At 41.9% G+C, this 21,680-nt stretch overlaps 2 protein-coding genes across 5 annotated transcripts in view; both read right to left on the bottom strand.

Moving 5' to 3' along the window:
* lrmp (lymphoid-restricted membrane protein) overlaps window positions 1–21,680 on the bottom strand; it is a 39,542-nt gene that overhangs the window by 3,342 nt on the left and 14,520 nt on the right. For 2 of the 4 annotated variants that reach the window (XM_079582739.1, XM_079582737.1), the window contains exons 19-36: window positions 19,862–20,135; window positions 14,561–14,613; window positions 12,767–12,872; window positions 10,665–10,821; window positions 9,320–9,401; window positions 6,811–6,851; window positions 5,627–5,697; window positions 5,337–5,464; window positions 3,719–3,797; window positions 3,266–3,320; window positions 3,152–3,179; window positions 2,281–2,421; window positions 1,369–1,503; window positions 930–1,077; window positions 823–842; window positions 695–742; window positions 295–353; window positions 37–135 (exon numbers count right to left, since the gene is read on the bottom strand). In XM_079582739.1, coding sequence (XP_079438865.1) covers window positions 37–135; window positions 295–353; window positions 695–742; window positions 823–842; window positions 930–1,077; window positions 1,369–1,503; window positions 2,281–2,421; window positions 3,152–3,179; window positions 3,266–3,320; window positions 3,719–3,797; window positions 5,337–5,464; window positions 5,627–5,697; window positions 6,811–6,851; window positions 9,320–9,401; window positions 10,665–10,821; window positions 12,767–12,872; window positions 14,561–14,613; window positions 19,862–20,135 — 1,724 coding nt within the window. The remainder of the gene's footprint in view (window positions 1–36; window positions 136–294; window positions 354–694; window positions 743–822; window positions 843–929; window positions 1,078–1,368; window positions 1,504–2,280; window positions 2,422–3,151; window positions 3,180–3,265; window positions 3,321–3,718; window positions 3,798–5,336; window positions 5,465–5,626; window positions 5,698–6,810; window positions 6,852–9,319; window positions 9,402–10,664; window positions 10,822–12,766; window positions 12,873–14,560; window positions 14,614–19,861; window positions 20,136–21,680) is intronic. The other 2 variants (XM_079582738.1, XM_079582740.1) reach the window with 2 other exon arrangements.
* On the bottom strand, window positions 16,251–18,228 carry LOC306959931 (kelch-like protein 10; the record flags this gene model as incomplete). Its single annotated transcript, XM_079552186.1, has 1 exon — window positions 16,251–18,228. Exon 1 carries the CDS (start codon window positions 17,994–17,996, stop codon window positions 16,251–16,253), a length of 1,746 nt encoding a protein of 581 aa, XP_079408312.1. The 5' UTR covers window positions 17,997–18,228.

Raw genomic sequence — 21,680 nt, 5'->3', positions numbered from 1 at the left:
GAATGGTGCTATTCCTGGTTGGTGATCAGATCTTACCCCTTCATCATGTCACAGGGGTCCTCAGTGTCAACCCAAGGCGCGGAGCTAACAAAGCGTTTTAGTGGAGGGCGAGCCATGTTCTTCCCTGACACACTCCTGGAAACCACCAACATCAACAACGCCAAAACAACAGCAACCAATCTCAAACCATGACCAACACATGTATTCGTGAACATTTGCGTAACTGCTCTTCGTACCAACATTGTTTATTGCTTTCACACTGAAGGGAAATGTATGTGAAAGAACTGCACCTACCAGGGAGACCGTCGAGTTAATCTCTCATTTTCAACCTCGGAGGAGTCTTGAAGTTTCCTCTGTGAAAAACAGTTTGATTGAGTTGAGGACAAAATCATTAGCCATATCATATTTTCACTAAATATATTTAAACATAAAACTGAAATAAACCATGAGGATAATAATTATAAAAACTATATGTATAGACATAAAAATTTCAGTTTTAGCAAAACAAAAAAGGAACAGTTTTTGATATTTATGTTGAAAATAAATAATCTATGTAATTTAATTTCTTTCAATGACCGTAAACCCCACAAAAGTTACCAACTATGAGTTCTTATGGCAGACCTTTATAGATTAAACAAAGTCACATTCATTACTTTGCATAACTGAACTACGAGTATAAAAAGAGGTGCAGTACCATGTTGATTGGATGAATGGGTGGAAGGCTGACACGTCGACCTTGGGTCTGTACATAATGACAATAACAACAGTTAATGGTTTTAATGGAAACAAACTGAAATGTCAGTAAAAGTCTGAGATAATCACCTTCTTGCCCTGGAAATCATCTAAAGAAGCAGCACATGTTCAGAGTTAGAAAGATTAACATTCCCATACTCCAGATTGTTCTACGAGGTATTGAACAATACAAGTACCTTTTTTAGTCTGTGATCCGAATGACCGCTCGTTCTGCATCAGTGCCTCCCTCAGCTCCAGTAGCTCAGCGTGCTCCTTCGTGTACATGCGCCGCAGGTTCTCCACATGTTGAATCATCACCTCCACTGCTTTTCCAATACGGCTCTCCTGATGGGCACAACAGTACATTTGTCAGAGATTTGTCTGCGTTTTAGTGGACTTTTACAGCATTTTAGCTTCATTGTGATTGAAGGTTAGGTTTTGTGCAGAGCAAACTCGTAGCTTGGCCTTTGCTACTATAATGTGACAATGCCTGCGTGCCATTGCTAGCATAAAGGCTCACTTAATTACATTCTGTTCAGCCAAGAGAGTTATAAGCCTTTCGCTTTTTGTATTATTATTAAAACACCACTAAAGCAAATGTCATAGTAATTTGTCTATTGGACACTCCCTGCTGACCTGGTGAATGGCTCCGAGCATCTCTGAGCGGCTGGACACTCTGGTCATGGACTGAATGAGGATTTCCAGGTTCTTCTGAAGCCTCAGTATGATTTCCATGGACTGGTTATCGTCGTCACACAGTGGTATCAAGGCCTGCGAAGACAAGAGGCTTTTTCAACCTTCACTCAACACGGACATCTTCATCAATGTGTTGCTTTAGATTTCATTCCTGTATTTATATCCCACACATGTATTTATTCATGTGCTACTTGTTTTTGTACATTTTAATCTGACCTTTAAAAGAAGAACTTGTTTACCTTAATAAATCCTTTTCGTAGTTCCTCTGGTGTAATATAAGTATTAATGGGATGATTGGGGGTCTTTCATCTCCCCCTGGTGTCTATGGCCAGAAAACCACCCTTGCAACTAATACACACTAATAGAATCACGATGAAGAAGCTAACAGGCTAACGGGCAAAGCTAACTGGCGCCCGAAGTTAGTGTTTACAGCCAAGTTTCAAGTTTGAGTGAAGAAAATAATCTCCATGTCATTGTGTTGTGGCACAATGTACAATATCCTTCTCACCTTTTTTCTTTTCTATCAGCGTAGTATTAAAATAAAACTAAAAAAGCCCCCAGTGGCGCTTATGGCCTCTAGGGGCATGAGTTAATTAGTTCTGCTTTAGATTTGGTCTGCAAGATGAATGTATCTGTATTTCATGTCAATGTGCAGTCATTTCAACCAAATGCAGATTTCTCAAAAATAGCATTGTGATATTTTTCATTTTGCCCTACTCTCGATGTCAGTGGAAGTGGGAAAAATGGAAACGCAATGAAAATGGTCACACCCAGTAAGAACCTCAGTAACGTCAGCTCTGCCCGGTCTTCTCTGCTGTGCCGCTGTCAATCCTGTACTTGTACACCGCTCACCTGCAGTAATCCCTGGCAGCTGGAGACCTCGCGTCGGACATTTTCTTCGGCCAAGTCACGTGACCGCTCCTCCAGACGCAGCCTCTTCTCCAGCGTAAACATGTCGCACTTGAAACCCAACGCCAGGCGCTGAAACTCCGCCTGAACGACAGCAGCAAACAGATCACAAATAAACCATATACTGACAAGCAGATACTAATGAAGAGATTACGAAGAACTATTGTGTAACTATGGTCAAGATGTCATTTGCATCCAAAAGGGCATATTAAAAAACAAAAAAAGCCACAAAAAAGTGAATTCATCTGTGATAGATTTAGCATTTTGAAACAGTATGAATGTAAAAGGTACAACTTTTTAAGAGAAAAAAGACTGGAGAGTGAAGAGTGGCTTTATGGCTGCAGCATGGCACCTTTGCTTTCCCTCACAGTGGCGTCGATGCTCCAGAAACAATTGCTTTGGGGTTTCTGGCCAGTTTCTGGTAGAAACCCATAAAAACAACTGATCCTTTTTCACTTCAAAAGTTGCATAGTGCATAATATAAAGTAACACTGGTTAAATATATGCTGTGTCAGGCCATCGTTTCAGGCTTCTTTCATTTCCTTGTCAAACTAGGATCATAGTTGGAAAAAAAAAAGTCACGTTTTCTCCAATTTCATATCAACAATGGCTTATTGTTCTGCAACACAGCATGTTGTAATTGACCAAAGGTGTTGTTCAATTCACCGAACATACCAAACATTCACCTAATAGTAGTACCTGAAGAATGATATATACTTTAATCCAGGCCTAACTGCAAGAAAACAACTTTCGCAAAACACTAGAAAAGAGTTTAAAAAGATTTATAATTAAAGGGTTGAGTTTCTGAACACACCTCTACTTCCTTGTCACTCGGAGTCAAGCTGGAAGACGAAGAGAGAAAGAAAGATTGATTACTTTAAGACACTGGTCAGTATGAAAGCAGATGGTTTAAAACAATGGCGTTTACCCATTTTTGTCCTCTTTATGGGAGTTATTGCCGTCAGAAGGCTGGAGTGTCTCTGCTATAACAAAAAATGCCAATAGGAGAATCGTTACAGACTTTTGAATGTAGAACCAAACGCACTTAATCGGAGGAAAACGTGAGCGCAGCTTTTTGAGTGGCACCAAGCAAATATTTTGTACTTTTGCACATTGAGCTCATCTTGGTGTGTGTTTGTACTTTATCATGATGAAAAAAAAAAAAATGGACGCAATAAAGTTAATGATTGCACTGACATGGAAGCTTCAGCAATCAGCTTAGACTTCACCATAGATTGTCTTGTACATGTATATACTGCATCCCATTTGTGGCGAAGAGTTATCAACAAATTAAATGACCTCATCGACAAAGATGAAACACTGACAATGCCTTATGGTAGTCTAAAAACTGCAAGATGTAAAGTGTCAAAGGCAAACTCACGGTCTTTGTCATAGCCGGAGTGACCCCGGTCCTCTTTGGAGCCGTGCTGGTTGATGGTCTCAATCCCACGTGACAACTCCTGCAAAGTGCGCACAAAATACAGACACAATTCTTTGTCATCTTCAGCCAACTCTGATTTATCTGCCTCTTTACAGCGCTTATCTTCCATGTTCTGCAGTTTTCTCCCCTCCTTAGTCTACAAATAGTCCTGAGGGCATAAGGTAAAGCCAGATGAGTCAGTGCTGCTCTCAGTGTGGATGGCTTGACATTTTGAATATAAAGTGATCCTTAAGTGAAGCTAAAATGAAGCTCTCCTCCTCCATTTGCTCTGTGTAAACATATGGACAAGAGCCCATGCAGTGGCTAAGCTGGAAAGACGACATTTTTGTTGCGATGATCAGGTTATCAATGGGAGGGAAATAAGCAAGATGATTTAAAGAAATAACCCCAGTTTACAAAGATGGAAGAAAATATATATTAATAGGGAATATGTGCAGAATGTACAGAAAGGGTCAGGGGAGGTGTGATGTGTATCGAGAGGTGGGATGGCCTCAAGCACCTACACATGGGTTTGTTGCTACACAATTGAGGAAGAACTAAAGAGGAGGAAACCAGTGCCAGACTGTAGGAGACAATGCTTTTGTTTGAATAAGTTAAGGCTAGAGCAGACCTGGGCAAAGTACGGCCCGCGGGCCACATCCGGCCCGCGAGATGATTCAGTCCGGCCCATAACTTGTAGGGCATAAATTCATAAGCATGTCAAAAAAAAAAGTAAGTCTCTAGCTCATTCCTGTGCGGAGTTGTGATTTTTTATTTTTATTACCAGAGTGCTCACTCCAGCCACTAGGGGGCAGATTAAATAAGAATAAAAGTAAAGAATTCCACAGGTGTCCAGCAAAGGGCACTGGCATAATAAGATATAAAGATATAAACAACACATTGTGTGACTTGCAAGTGGGAAATGGACAGTCTGCCCCTGGGCAGCTGTGGCTACAATAGTAGCTTACTACCACGGAGTGCGGAGTGAATGAATATTGACTACAATGTAGCAGAGACTTGTGACACAGGCTTGTAAAGTGTAAGCCGTTTTTATGAGGCTACAGTCCTGCCAGGCTCATCATTATAGATTATATAGATATAATCTATAGATATTGAAATAATTTATAGATATTGAAAAAAAGTCCTCAATGTATTTTCCCAATCAAAACATTTTTTTTTATTTTGGAGCTTTTGTTCATGGACCCCAGCGATACACTCCCGATATATTATACTTATATCCCGATATAAGTTTGAGTTATTGTTGGTGCGGCCCTCCGACTCAATTCAGGCTCCTCATGTGGCCCCTTATGAAAATGAATTGCCCACCCCTGGGCTAGAGGCTAAAGAAGGCTCTCGGTTTACAATGTATTCACCAAATGATTTGAAGCTATTACTATGTAGCAGTCTTTGGCTATTGCTAATCTTTCCAAAACGAGTTGGTCAAACAAGTGATAACGAGTGAATAACCAAATTCACCATTTATATAAAAATGCTGATTACTTAGTCCAAGATATGTAGAAAAGGTCTAAGGCTTATTGATTCTACCCTTAACTGGACAAAGCAGGTCTGTGGGTCTTACCAGTTCCTTTTTGCCTTGTTGTTGAAAATCTTTTTTTGCTGAAACACTGTCCACTTGGCTCGGGTTTGAGGTCACACCCCCTGCGCCACTTCCTGAGTGATGAGCGCCGCTTGTGTGACGGTCGGCCTCTTGAACGAGCACAAATAAGGAGACACATCAAAATTGGGTCAAGGAAAAACACAAAACAGCTGAGAGACAATGATGTAGGCTGTTTTGGCCTGGAGCTACTGCAGCCATCAGCCATATGTGGCGTTGAGTGCCAGTCTGGTGGTGTGTTGTGCCCATCCTACCTGGTACAGATGTTGTGGCAGCTGAAGCATCCGTCTCCTCCTCCTCCACCAGCACGGGGAGCAGGCTGCTGCTAAAAACACAAGCATGCCTTAAGCTTGATTCACACCAACACGACGCACAGTCGCTCTTTGGGGGGTCAGGGCAACTTTTGTCTGCTCAGGTTTTCTCTCGTCTGCCCCCGTCTCACCTGCTAAGAGCACCATCTACACTGAAGCGACCCAAATCCCAGACCAAGGCCAGCAGCCACACTGTGTGCATGATGCTATGATTCTCTGAAATGTCTGTAGTGTACATTAAGCAGTAAGTTGAACGAGGACCGAGGCATTTCGTTTACAAACGCCATGTGGTGGCAGCCTCTGGCGCATGAATGGTTTTCTCAGACGGTCCCGTGCAAGCCAAGTTTAGTGAGTTAACTCAAAAACACAGTAGAAAAGCTCTCCTTCCAATATCCAGCTGATTCGCTGGCTAGCCAGTAATGCTCGGCCAATCACAGCCCTCCTAATGCAGCGACAGGGATGTTAGAGAATTAACAATGGTGTTCGAGAGGATAGATGAAGAACAGCCGGCAGTCTGGATGTCTTATACAGGCGGAGACCATCGGTACAGGACTCGGAAACATGAACTCGAGACATTGCGCTAGTCCTACCATTCAAGACTGTCTATGCTTCCACAGAAAAGGGATAAATACCCTCTCAGAGCGTCATACTGATACACAAGCAAACATTCAGTGGCTGAGAGTGGGCACCTGAGCACCACAGTCAAGGCTATGACAGAGATAGTACGACTGTACAGCTTGACCCAGTATGATAAATAGAAATTGAATGTATCCTCTAACAGGGAGACTCTAATTTGACAAACGTAATCGGTCAAAACTGGCTTCACAGACCTCCATAAACCGCCGTCTACTACCAACGCTGTTCACACCAAACATTTGTGTCCTGTCGTCGGCCAAAACCTGCTCAACCTCCCCTCACTGGAGATCATCACATTTGATGTAAGAGCCCTTTCACACTATTTCAGTACAATATAAATTATGTGCTTGATTAATTCATTAATTCCTTATGTTAATTTATTATCAACCCATCTGTGAGTCTCGAGTGATAAAGAAACTTAACTGAAACCCACAGACCTTTATGAAACCTAACCCACCATTTCCGAGCCACCAGTGTCGCGCACCACTCACCTGTCCTCTGCCATTCGATCAGCCTTGTCCTGGCCCAGGCTCTGTGAACAGATGACCAGAGGAAAACAAAAGCATTAGCCAATGTGTAAAAACGCACTTGCATTCAGCACATTTACCTGTCCCATGCTTCTGAGAGAGAAAGACTGGACTGGATTTAATATCATGCGGAGGACCGTGGAAAGGCTGGAGAAGGTTTGGCACATTAACACTGTAACAGAGTGAAGCTGTGGAGGCGGCAGCAGCTTAACAGTCACGATGAGGCAAGGTGAGCACTCAGAGGCAGTGCAATGGATGTTGTGTAATTCAATTTGGAAAATTTGTTTTCACATGGTTTGGTGGCATTATATTTGAAAATAGACACTAATTTGCTTTGGTTAAAAGGCAGTGTTATCTGTCCATCAATCAAACACTCATTTATAAACAGCTTTTCATGCAGCAACTGTGACACAAATTGCTTTTACCAAGTCTTAGTACTGCTTTGGTCCTGATTCCACCTAATTCTAATTCACCTAAATAAACGTTTATCACACAAGCTGCGGTGGTTACTGGTGAAGAAAGGAACGACATTAGAAGGAAAGCCAACTTCTTATATCATGCATGTAAATGAGGCACATGTAAATAAACATCTGAGAAGGATGACGCAGCACTCCAGGTTTCACCGAACAGCGTTCTGTAAGGCCAGCATATACTGTAGTTCAGTGGTTCCCAAAGTGGGGTTCGGGTACATCAGAGGGCCTACAGGGGGGCCCCCCAAAGCTCGTCTCCAAAACAACTACATAGGGAAAATATATATATTTTGAAACGTATGTACATTGATTTGCTACATGATAGAACTTAACCCCTTAACCCCCACCTGAACCGAGCACATTTTCTCCAGTTCAGCTTTACCCAAATCTAAAAGCTCTATAGGCCAGAGTAACGCCTCACGCGCCTTTGGTCTTTTTGCGTGACTGAGTGCACGCGTAAAGACTAGATTGGTACACATCAACTCCTCTAAGCTCAGGAAAGAACAGTATGGAAAAACGGTGGCCTGTTCCTTTAACCGTTTGCAGGGGTCATCTATTCGCTACTTGCACATGACCCATAATGCTTTGCGCCTTGAGGGGTAGCTACGACCTGGTGGTCTTTGTGTGCGAGTGAAGCTACAGACAAACAATGATGAAAAACAACTTCTGCTGTGTTCGTAATTGCTCCAACAATCAAGAATGTAATCCGGAGCTACAAAGCACTGCACACGAGGTTAACGAGAGCTTTTTTCCTGATCGACTTTTCAAAATCAATAGATAAAAAGGTACAGATTTTCTTAAGCTTTGGTTTAGTGGAATTTGATCTTTTTTTTTAATGGTATTTGGAAAATTAATATTAGTCTCTTCAATGACAGCTTGCAACGCCATACTGTTCACAGCGAACCCCTCCAAGGCGCAAGTAGCGAATGCACCTGCTGCCTGTGGCCACCACAAAGTCTATTTTTTTTAAACATAATTTTGATCAAGCTTAAAAGGACTAGATGCAAGTTGGTCATTTTTATACTCACTACTGCCACCACGCGGAACTGCAGTTTTAATATTAAAGGAACAGGCCACTGCTTTAACACAGTGAAATATGTTCCTACCTGAGCTTAGACGAGTGGATGCGTACCTGTCTGGTCTTTGTGTGTGCTCTCAGTCACGCAAAAAGACCAAAGATGTTGTTAGCATTTGGCCTCTCCCAGTATAGCTCCGAACATGGTCAAGTAAGACGCGACCAAGCTCTTCCACGGGCACGCACAAAGACCAGACAGGTACGCATCAACTCGTCTAAGCTCAGGTAAGAACATATCTCAGTATGGAAAAATGGTGGCCTGTTCCTTTAATATAGAAGCTGCAGTTACGCGTAAGACCTGAGGTGGCAGTAGTGAGTATAAAATGACCAACTGGCATCTCGTCCCTTTAAAGGGGCTAGATGGAAGTTGGTCATTTTATACTCACTACTGCCACCTCAGGTCATACGTGTAACTGCACCTTCTATATTAAGCTTGTGCATGACGGCACTTCAGACCCGAAGTAACACCTTTTTGAGTGACAGTGCAGGATTTTAGAGGCAGTTGTGGTGAACAGGTCTGAGCTCATTCTACACATTAGGACATGGCTGGAACATGTAGGGGGAGGAATTTTTTCTAAACTATAGTCCCTTTAAAGCTAAAAAATATCAGGAAAAGTGTTTCAGACTTGCAGAATATTTGCAATAATACTTACAAAATATGCCATAGGAACTTCAATGAAAAAAAAAATAAGACAGTTTTCTTGTGGTTAAGGCTAAAATCCACTGTATCAACCACCAAATTGCACTGATCAGTCGTTAGAAGCAGTTGGCAATGCAGCAAATAAACTCCGAACCACACTAACGATCTCCAACCCTAAACAAATGAAGAAGCATCTAGTGAAAATGTCAGTGAGTAGAAAGAGGAAGGACATCTGGTGAAAGAGGGGAAGCTGCAGTCCCCTGTGAATTTAAGCTGTTTATCACTGACCTTTCGGCTCATATCTGCCTGCTCTGGAGTCTGCTCTCGCTTTTCTTTTTCTCTTTGGTCCTCGCCTGGTGCTGAAGTTGAGCTGGAGGCAAGAAAAGTCAATGGGTTAAATATGCATCGGTGCCAAAATTATTACTGGATACTATTTGCAAGTATAGTTCGAATGAGGCCAAAAAGTACGATGAGGAATGAGCTAAAACACTTGGCTGGTTGTGAGTCAATGCAAAATATGGCTGCAGAGAAGGTAATTACCCCGACACTCCTCCCACAACAAGGAAACACCAATTTGACTTGCAAATTCACCCAAGTCACAGGGAAATGACACAACTCAGAAACATGGTGACCTCAAGCTGGACTGCAGTGAAATTGACTGGATCAAAGACTGATAAGTGACAGGGAATGAGATGATGTTGCTCTGTTTTTGTGTTTTCATTTATTCTCCTGCTACATTCAAAACATGTGTGGTTAAAAGAAACAGAAAAACAAAAATATACACTAGTAGATATTGGCAAATGTAAGCAAGCAATGCCTTTAAGTGAATTCCACAGAATTGTTAAAAATGTGCTCCAGAGTGTGACATGAAAACTTCTTGTTCTAGTAGTGTCTTGGACATGGCTTTATACTTCTTAGTGTTTAACCCTCTAAACCCCCGCCATAACCAAGTTTTCTCCAGGTCAGTTTTACCCAAATCTAAAAGGTTTATTTAATGCCTCATTTGAAAGCTAAGACCTACAAAACTGATCTAGAGGAAGCTTTTTCCCCACATTGTCGCGCAACGCTGTTGTCACTTTTTTTGACATTTTGTTTCATTGCTTTTTTTTGTGTTGTGTTGCGTTTCATTACACTTTTTGGTCACTTTTTGTCTTTTTTTAAAATCATATTTTTGTCACTTTTTGGTCACCTTTTCAACATTTTTTTTTTTTAAAACAGTATCACTTAATCACTTTTTTTTGTCACCCATCACTGATTTGTGACTTTTTTGTTGCCTTTCTGTTGCTCACTTTTATTGCTGGGTTTTTGTGACCTTTTCCTCCTTGTTTTCATCTCGTTTTTGTCGGTATCTTGACCATTTTTTTTTTCAAGAAGCTTTGAGATTTGGGAAAAGCCAAACTGGAGAAAATGTGCTGGTTCAGGTTGGGGTTTACAGTCCAAGACAAATGGAGCTTTACTACCCTCTAGTGGCCTGAAACAACAATAATTAAGTCACATGGTGCATGGTGTTTCTGTAAGTTGTAAGTGTAACATTACAGCCTCGTTGTTTAAAATACCACTTTTTAAAAAGTCGCCTTGACAAGACTTTGCCAAGTGACTAAAAGTGTTTTAAATACTTTTATTTTGATTGTACCTCTGATTGTGGTTCCCAGTGTCATCCGTTTGGGGCAGTGCTCGTCCAGACGGTTCACTCTCTCCGACTGGGAGAGCAGACGACCTCTCAATTTCACTCGATTTCCCCTGAGATAATTCACCAGGAGTCGCCTCAGGTGCTTCACTCTCTTCTGCACCTGCACATGGAAAATTGTAAAGATAATTCTGAAATACAGTACTGGTCAAAAGTCTTTTTTCAACATCTTGGGACTGGCTATCCCTCACACTCCAATGTTGCTTTTACTAAACGACACTTCTGGCTTGATTTTAACAGTTCATGATCTGAGTCTATTATTAGCTGGTCTTACAGCTGCATAAAACAAAATGATAGAGCTTCTGTTGTTTCCCAGCGACATGCTGAGTGTAATGGAGTGGCTTGTCTCATACAGAGAAATTGGTCAGCTAGAGCTTTCTGCAAAAGCTGAAAATATCACTTGTTGGACACACTTGCTACTCCAAATTTACCTTCAACATGATGTACAATTGCCTTTCCTCTGTATTTATTTTCCATCACCAAATGATACATAGTCATATTAGGGTGGTCCTTAAAGGGGCTAGATGCAAGTTGGCCATTTTATACTCACTACTGCCACCTCAGGTCATACGTGTAACTGCGCCTTCTATATTAGGCTCGTGCATGGGGCACTTCAGACCCGAAGTAAGAACTTTTGGAGTGACAGTGCAGGATTTTAGAGGCAGTTGCGGTGAACAGGTCTGAGCTCATTCTACACATTAGGACATTGTTGGAACATGTCGGGGGATGAAAATACATACTTTTAACATTTTTAAACTGTATAGTCCCTGTAAAGGACACCCAAACACCAAATCAACTTTTTTTTTAATCTTATGAACTGCATAAATACGCTTAATATAGTGCTCTTTTCATCTCCTCGTCTTTTCAAAATATCTTTAAGGTTGAGTCTTTCAAAAATACTTGTAAGAACATTCCCAGAAAAGTTGGCTAATCGATTCTTCAATACCATGACAAAATGAGCAAAGAGGGTCAACATTTAAACGACATTTGAATATTACACTGTTAACAGGGTAGCATCTATGCAAAATCTTGAGGCATACTTCACAAATATTACTGGTAACAAAAAAATGTTTCGGTAATAGTCACACAGGGTTCCATTCAATATCATTAAAAGCTTTCGTGTCTGTCCTCCCCATTTGCTGTGCTAGGTGTGTGTCGTCACTTTGATCTGTGTGACGTCGGTCGCTCTGCCGCCTGGGGTATAAAAGCAGCCTGGCACACGCCCCGGGCCCTAGTGAGCTGGAGTAGCAAGCGAGTGTCTTGGAAGGGGCTCTTGACTGAACAAAAGATAGGTATGTACAGTATCAACTCGTCTAAGCTCAGGTAAAAGCATATCTCGGTATGGAAAAACGGTGTCAATGAGGCAGGCGTAAAGGTTATTGGAATTTGAAAAAAAAAAATTATCAGGAGAGTTTTTGTGACTATTTGAACTAAATTCAGGGGTTGGCGCTTAAAAAATACAATTAGAAAATTGTATTTGCAATATTATTGCATTATTTGTTTTTTTTGGTTCACCATCTATTGCTATTCCTGTGGATGCCTTCTGACGGAGGGAACTAGCTAGCTTTTAATATTAACACCACTTCTAACCCACTCCAGATCACGACAGAATCCGATTCTAGACCCCATGCTTCAGCCGGTCTTCGATCAGCTCAAACTGCTATGATTGGACTGAGCCAAAAGATGGAGCACCTAACCAGTGCCAGTGCGTAAACACTCTGAGAAGCACTGAGAATATTCTTTTTCATAACACCCAGGTATTTGTTGGAAAAAAACAAATAACTACAATTTCAACGGGATCAGCACTCCCAAGGTGGCATGGTCCAAAAGTGAAGAAAAAAAAAACGCTTCCCAATACCCCGAAGGCTACTCCCCCTTCTTTAAATGCGCACACGCAGTGAACAGAGTTTTATAATGTGAACCAAGATATCCTTTTAGAAAAAAATAAACTGTGACTCAAGGAGTGACTCATTCCTTGTTAAGATATAAACGCAGAAAAATAGTTCTGAACTGAAAAACATTACGCTTAGAGAAGGCCTTTCTCTTACTGTTCCGGGTGTTTTGTGAGTGGGCAGGATGAGGGAGAGTGCCCGCCTCTGGGAGTCCAGCACTGACAGCTTGTGAGTGGGCGCTCGGTGGCAACGCAGCTTCTTCCTAAACACATACAATGTTATTAAAATGAGGTGAAAAGATCAAATACTCTCACTTCAAGATGAATAGCAATGTGGTAATCATCAAGCCACATGTCAGTCTTTAAAAGTACCCATATAGATGTCGAGATGTTAACTCAAAAGCAGATAAACACAATGAAGTAGTTTTCTTTTGTTGTGTCTAGTTTTAAGATCAGTAATGCTGTTCTTGGGAGAAAAAACTCAGGGTTAATCCAGAAAATTCAGCCGCCTCGTGTACATGAAGTGATTTGTCGATCTGTGACGACCAAAATAATGGGCAACAGAGGTATTTGTTTGCAAATGAGAGCAGATAAGGTAAGGGTCAAGAAATTGGAGGTGCCATTAAAATGTTTCCTAAAAATATGTTGAGTAGGACTTTATCTAAGCTACCATTATTTTTCCTGTGATTTTCTTGTGTTCAAGCATTTTATCTGGGCGGGTCAATACAAGGGAACACTTATTTCTTGCAGAGAAACATGTGCTGTATGGTAATTTGACCATTTAGGTATTTAGAATATGCCGAAGGCCCATCTCTACTGCGCATGCGTGGGTCAATCAGGCTCCCAATTTCGGCTACCACTCCGCTATTGAAATGTGTGAGCGAGTTGAGGTCAATGGAGCGTGAACACCGAAGTATATTGAGCCATAACCGTGAACCGTAAGGCTTACGGGCATTGGTTTAAAGACTAGAGGGCAAATATTTTATGTTGTCAATATCTCGAAAGCGAGGGAAAAGTCAGGACGGAGGCTCCGTAGACCATAGTGGACCATAGTGAACCATAGCTGACAGGGGAACAACAGGACCTGGGATCAGCCTGACACTGTCACTTTTTAAATACTTTAAATTTGTCTTGAAATCACAGGGAAAAGTTTCAGAACGATGTTAAATATAGTGGGTAAATTTCCGTCTGTCAAATTAGCTATCGATTAGCTATGTTGTACACCATCAGATCACTCATAAAAAAAACAACAAAGTAAATTTAGATGGCATAGCCTATATGTGTATGTTTTAATTGTGACCAGAGATCTACAAAGATTTTGTGTACTGTCCATCTCCTTATTGACAAAAAAAAAGATGTCTTTATTTCTCATTCCAGTTTAAATGTAATGAATGTCGGCGACATGAGGCCACAGTTTCAGACCCGGCACTTTGTCCAACAGTTCAAGGGTCAGAAATGTTGTGTAAAAATAGACTTTATGCCAATATTGTAACAAGCTCCACGGCGACGACAACAACGCTTTAAATTATCAACTTTCCAGCGGTTAAACGGTCCAAATCAGAGCTTTCTTCAATGCTTTACGCTAACTATCAATATTGTTTGGTAGCTAAAAGAAATTCCAATACCCATAATGCAACAGGCGACCTGAGATGGGCATTCGGCTTATAGACTCAATTGTTTAATAACTACTACTCTACAGAATTGTGAATCTGACAAAAAAGAAAAATCTTTAAGCTAAAATTTAGACATTATGCATTGGTCTTATTTGGCTTCTCCAGACACTCAAAGTTGCTTTACGACTTATTGATTCACACCACAGTCTGTGATTGTAACCTATGCACCAACTACTCACTCATACACCACATTCACGCAGGCTTCCTGGTGTTCCCCGGCAGTTTCCCATCCAAGCACCAACACGGCCCTACCCTGCTTAACTTAGGTGAAGCATTACCTGCGACAACTGAGGATTCACCACCGCCTGTGATTCCGTGCAGTGTTCAGGATCTGTAGAAAAAGATATACAGTTCAGTGCTATTGGCAAACATGGGAAACGGCTGATCCACTGATATGACAGCACTGATTAAAAAGGAACATCATCACCTCTTATTTGTTAAACTTAATTAAACCTCATGCTTGTTGCTCAGTTTGCACTTTCTCGACTTTTTGAAGGATTTAAATCCAAAAGACTTAAAGCTTGGGAGTCCATATATACATTTGTTTTCACATAAACAAAAAAAAGACCATTGTGTCATATTATACCCTTCAACTTGAACATTGGTTATCATCGCACCTTCTTCAAAAATAAAAATAAAAGTAACAACTACAGATAAGATAAGATGGCCTTTATTGGTCTCACAATGGAGAAATGTACTGCAGATAGTGTCGCAGATAAGTGATGTAAATACAGGGATTGTCTAATAGTATTGTGATACCCGAGTAATTTCAAAAAGTGGAATGAAATATGCTTTCATCATGTTTGTTTGACCTTTGTTTTTTATCTTTTAAACATTGAATAATTGACATAACTCCTGCTTATCGCCCGTGCACCCCCAGGTTGCCACAGTCCTGGAACACAGCTGGATATTATTATATGAAGCGTAGCCATACAGTAGAAACTGGGTTAACACTACGCTTTCTACACATTTCAAGCAAAGTTTGTTTTTTGAGGTGTTTTCCATAGCAACAGTCTCTTCCCATAAATGGTGAGAATGTGAATTATGCAAGGTTTTATGTTCAGAGGAGGGGTTTGGGTTAAAAATACCACACATGGCTAAGGTGGCAGTAATGACCACTTCTCACTGATGTTTGTGGATGTGATTCATGCCTTTTCTTTGCATGAGCGGCTCATGGAAAGAGGGGAACGGGGGATTAAAGCGCCTCAGCGGACCAAACACCTGGCCTTAGAAGGACCTGGGGACGGAGAAGATTTCACACAGAAAAGCCCAAGACACAAGCACCATAATAGGCCGGGGTCTGACTCTGAGGGCTAACTATGCTTCCCCCTTTAGAGGATAGAGGTTCAAGAAGCAAGAAGTATTTTTAGAGAATCTCAAGATAAACTGTGAGACAAATTGTTGTCATTGTTCAAAAGCAAGGTCAAATACAAATGGAATAATCAAAAGTAGATGCACTTGAGAGCTTACACAAGAGCCTTGACTTCAGGCTCGTCTGTTTTTATTCATTTTTTAGAGGTTCAGTCACCTGAATGGAGTTTGGAATGGACAGTGTGTATATAACGCTTTTCACATGACAAGTCACTAAAGTCATTTTATAGTGACTCTCAATAAAATGACTGAACCACCAACAAATGTATCTACTCTTAAAGTAAATGTGATCATGAAAACAAATGGACACACCAACATTTCCACACCATTTATACCCCATGTGACCACCAACCCCTGACTGCATGTGACAACCATCCCCATAAGAAAACATGATAAACACCTAAAGCTAACATGGCGAACAAGCAAACTCAGAAAACTCAAAGCTCTAGATCTATGACTTAGTATAGATTTGTCTGTTATACAAATTAGACATGGTGTTCAAGCAAAAACACCCTATACCTCAATTTGGGTTTTTTGGATGCTAAATCTTTATTCAAGTTTAAATCTGTTTTTTTTTTGCGCCGCTGTTTAGTCGAGCTAATCCTCCTCCAACAGGTCTGAGCCTATGTCTGACAGCGGCAGTGCGTCACGAGACACAGTGTAGTCGGACATGTTGGGGAGTCCAGAAATGACGCAGCAGTTCACAGCACTCCTAAAGACGGCCATGTCACAGACCTCGGTCCAGGTGTTGAGGAGGTGATCATAGGACTCCACGTTGAAGGTGGTGGTGAAGCCGTTATAGCCTCCAACGGTGAAGATGCGATCGTCCAACACCTCAATGCCAAAGTTGCTGCGGGGAGTGAGCATGGACGCCACCTCTCGCCAAGTGTTGTCGTCCGGGTTGTAGGTCTCGACGCTTGAGAGACGGACACTTCCATTAAATCCTCCAACAGCATAGATTTGACCTGTGTATGCAATGACGGCGACGCCACTGCGCTGGACAGTCATTGGAGCGATCATCGTCCACTGGTTTGTTTCTGGGTCGTAGCATTCTGCTGTCTGAAGACACGCAGTGCCATTGAAGCCTCCACAAATGTACATCTTGCCATTGAGTGCGGCACAGTTGGCATCACTCCTCTGCTCGTTCATGGACGCGATCTGAGACCATCGGTTGGCCTCCGGATCAAAGACTTCGGCTGCGTTCAGTCGCGTTAGTCCGTTGTATCCGCCCACAGCATAGATACAGTCCCGCAGCACCGTGACGCTTACGTAGCAGCGGCGGTGGTACATCGGGGGCATCTCGTGCCAAGTGTGGGTGACCACGTCCAGACGGCGCATGCTGTTGAAATACTCCATTCGGTCGAAGCCTCCAACGCAGTAGACAGACCCTTTGAAGAACACGGAGCCATGGTACGCTCGAGGCCTCTCCTGGTGATTAGTCACATTAACCCAGCGATCGGCCTTGTGGTCATACGCTTCGATGGTATTGGTGGGGTCGCTGCCACTCCAACCGCCAATAGCCAAGAGGATGGCTCCAGGAAGTCGGGGGCGGACCAGGGGGTTGCAATAAAGTCTGTTGACAGCAACCTCATAGGCAGCCTGCATGGAGTTGACCACAGTGATCATGCAGTCATAGTTTTTTTCCACCAGCGTGTTGCAGGCGACTTTTGTCCGGATATATTCAAGGGGTATCTGAGTGAGACGCACCTTTGTCAACAGCTGAGGAAATTCGCGTTTGCGCTCCTCCAAGGCACGGGTGGTCCAGTGCAGAATTGCCTCAAACACGGAAGACTCATTTTTCACGTTAAGCTCGTCGGCCTCAGTGATGCTGATTAGCTCTTGCACCGTGAGCTTCTGGAACTCCTCGCAGCCAACGACCTCCTCGAAGTGGTTCATAATGTAACGCCAGGCCAAGTCCCTCGTGTCTGGCGAAATCACAAAATCAGAGAACCTCCAAATGCCAATGCAGTTGGCAGGGCACAACTGACCCTGCATGAACTTAAAGCACATTTGGACCAGGTCGCCGAGATTGAGCATGTCGGCAGCCACCACTAAATCCTGAATGTTGTTCTCAGAAATGGTGATTGATTCTGTGTAGATGTAGTCGAGCACAAGAGCCATGATTTCTGAAGATATCCAACCAATCCTGAATTCTTTGCTGCGATTATGGTCCCAGCGCATAAACATAGCTCTGAAGACATTACTGGCGCTGCAAAGAATGACTTTATGAACTGGAAATTTGTCATTTCCAATTTCCAGCACAGCGTCACAGAAAGTGCTTTTGCGACGCATCTTGTCCAACTCAGTTCTAAGTGTTTGGGGCAAAGATTCTGGGCTATTCATTCGGACGCTAGCCCAGAGTCGCGAACGACCGCGATTTCAGGATGCAGGAGCGAGGGACTGGTTCGAAAGTGCAGGTTTGTACACCTAAGAACGAGTTGTGTGTCTGGCTGTTGACCCATCCAGAGCTGAAATGATGCAAGTCTGCATGTATTCCATATGCAAATGAAGGTCCCAGAATAAGCGTCGCTATGATGTCGCTATGACGTCACTATGATGTCACCATGATGTCACTATGACGGAACATTATTAAAAATTCAAATTAAATTAGTTAAAATCACACCTCATAACATTTCATTAATCCCTAACCCATAACATTTGCCAACTGAAAAAGCTGCATTTAGAGAGACATCCAATATTACTGGGAGCGGGGACGTCTCCAGCTCGTCTGTGTCAGGATGAGAGAAAACTTTGGGCAGGGTAGCTTAAACTTGTGATTTTTGTATTTGCATGTTTCTTTTTGGTTGCATGTTATTGCTCTTAACTACTTTAAAGTTTTTTGGCTGAATTACAGCAGAAGAAGCAGCATGTTCAACTATGAGACAACCATCTCAAGTCTCTTCTACATTTGAAATGGATTTGTCTTGTGTCTTCTGTGGGCTATTTGAGAGATTGCTATCTCAGTTAGCACAGTTGCATTTCATCTATGAATCCAAACAAGTGTTTAAGGGCAGCCAGAGCACTGAACCATAGAGGCGTCTCAAGTGCCCTGTGATTTCCAAGGATTACAGAGGGATTATCTACTGTCTCACTCACCAGTCAACACTCAATGACAAAAAAACACCTCTAATCTGTCCTGCACCAATTGGATCAAGAGAAAGGCGTGAGCCGTGTTACCATCGCCAGAACTCTCGTTACAAGTGCCAGGGATAACAGGGGCCATGATTTGCCATGATTTGATGTAAACATTAGTTCATTTGCCATTTAAACAACTTTATCCATTTCATTGAACAGGACAAGTGCCTGTTGTGCATGTTCAAATGTTTAGGTCACATTTAGCCATATTTTTTAAAGTGACTCAAATGAGCCTCCAAAAAGTTGCGCAAATATAACTAAATGTATGTAAAAGGACAAATATCATGCTAAACATTGACCTTTTTTTTTAGCTTGTGTCTTGGGTCTTTCATGCATGTTGGAGTATTCTGGCAGTTCTGTATTTCTCCAAAGCTTAAAAACACTCACACTCGTACCTGGTGGAACCATTATGATGTTTCTTCTGTGATGTTAAAAACTTTACCTTCACCAAACTCATACTGGTCATTTCAACAGTCAAATTGCTTCCACTACAAAGCCCTTTACAGCATAGTAACAACATGGTAACAGGAAAGAAATGGCTTGGTAACAAGGAATAAAAGCATATTGCAGCCCTGTTTCCATGTTTTTAATTCTGAATGTTTTTTTTTTTAACATGAGAGCAACACAATGCACCTCTACAAACTCTTTGAAAGCCAAGTTTACAAATGTACATATCCAAATTGGAGTGGGAAGAAGTTTCTCCATCTGTGAGATCAATAAAGTACCATCTTATCTTATCTTATCTTAACTTGTTCAACCATGTTCCTGGATTCATGTTTTAATTTACGATTACATTAGGTGCGAATCCTGTTACCATTATCCATGTAATAACCATAATTATCATGTTATTACAGTTTAAGGTAACATGCTATTACAGAGCAAAATACTACATGTCTTCTCATAGCTAGTAACCTTTATGTCAAGTCATATAACATCTCATTCCTCTGTGCTGAAGAGGCCATATCCACTCCATACTCCATACTATTTCAGGTCATGAAAGGCAAAATACCAATGCCATTAAGGGAGAAGCTTAAAAACATAAATAATGTATAGCCTTTAAAACTGTTCCTTACCATGAGTATTTTCCCCTGCGTCCTGTCCAGTTTGGGTTTCCATATACACATTGATATACAGGGTGGATTTCTCTTTCATGTCCGGGTCTCCGGTTGCGTCCACCACTGTCCACTTGTCCCCCTCCTCTTCACTTTTCCCTGTTGACTTGTCCGCCGTGTCCTCACTGTGATCGGACGGCCCCAGGTCGACGCTGCAGTAGTTGTTGGTTACCGCCTCATTCTTCATGTAATCTTTAAGGGCGAACTCCTCATCCCAGTCCAGGTCTTGTCCAGGCTGAAGATGAGCAAAAAACATTTAACATGGTGAGTAATTGAAATACCTGCTTTACAACAAACTGTGCAATATATGTTTGACTCTAAAACCTCACACACCATATACCACCTTAAAAATAAAAAGGGGCTATTTTTTTTTTAAGTAGTACCAAGTAACTCATGTCCCTAGAGGCCATAAGCGCCACTGCAGGTGTCACAGCATGTTGCGTTTTTTTGACTTATTTATTCTTTGTGAGAGTAAATACTACACTGACAGAAAAGACAAAGGGAGAGAGGGATATTGTTTACAGAATCGAGATAATTTTATTCATTCAAACAACAAAAAACACCTAAGTGGGCCTAGCCCGCAGTCAGCTTTGCCCATTAGCCTGTTAGCTTCTTCTTCGTAATTCTATTAGTGTGTATTGGGGCCTCCGACCCATAGGCAGCGAAGTTGCAATTGTGCTTCTCTGGCCAGAGACACCGGGGGAGATGAAAGACCCCCCAAACACTCAATTAACACTTGTATTTCTCCCAAAGGGACAATAAAAAGGATTTATTAAGGTAAACAAGCAAGTTACTTAGTACTGCTTTAAGTAACACTAGATCTGAAGCTTCACAATAGCCTCAGGTGGGGCTAAACCATAACTACACAACGACTAAAACAACACCTGAGTAGTGCTAAATGAGGCATTATCTCGAGATGGACAAAAGTGTGAATAAAACTGAATGACATGAAGACAAACTCAGCTCTGTCAAGATAAACTCTATCCCAGGGCATGTTTTTCTCAAGTACCTGCATTCATTGTACCAGTTTAGACCTGGGGCTGTCCTTGTGTTGACCAGTTCACATCAAAAGTTTCATCCACAAAAGTAGCTCCAGCTATTGGCAACAAACTTGTATTAAACATTGGCAAGCCATTTCCCACCAATGGGTCTAAATTAACTGTATACAAAGCGACTTTATGGTTTAACCCACACCAAAACAATATTAAGATGCCACCCACACTGACAGACGAAGTGGGTTGTGAACATAGTGCCCTGTGTGAGCAACAGAACAAACAGTAATGCAATGCTTTATGTAAATGCTGCAGCCTGTGCCTAAAAGTGCAAAGTATTTCATAATAAATTGCGTTGGGACTGTAGTGTTGATGTGGTAGGAGGACTGCGTGGGTGCGTGTGGTGCTCAGCTAATTGTGTGTGTGAAGGACCGCACTCGAGCCGCCAATTCACAGCAACTCTGCCTGCACCGCGTTTTGCTCCATCTGCCCGACTGCACTGAGCCGTGTCACTCAGCGAGCACTCTGCATCCGATTAAAACAAAGAGCGTCCACATCACAGTTCTACAATTCACTCTCCAGCAATATAGACACTGTAACAGCCCAGTAAGGGTACAGAATAGTACATAACCAATTTGTGAGTGCTTCGCATCATCAAAAATCACTCAAATCCCCAAATGAATGTGTCAGTAGTGGAAGAGTGGGTTTAGATTTGAGCAGTGCATTAAAACCTACAAAAAAACAAAAAAAAAGTCCAAAAGGTTGGTGCTAATGCAAGGAAAAAGCTC

Source organism: Gobius niger, assembly GCF_951799975.1.
Source record: "Gobius niger genome assembly, chromosome: 2".
NCBI classification, from domain to species: Eukaryota; Metazoa; Chordata; class Actinopteri; order Gobiiformes; family Gobiidae; genus Gobius; species Gobius niger.
The sequence above is the reverse complement of the archived record's forward strand: the minus strand, read 5'-3'. Positions and strand labels throughout refer to the sequence as shown.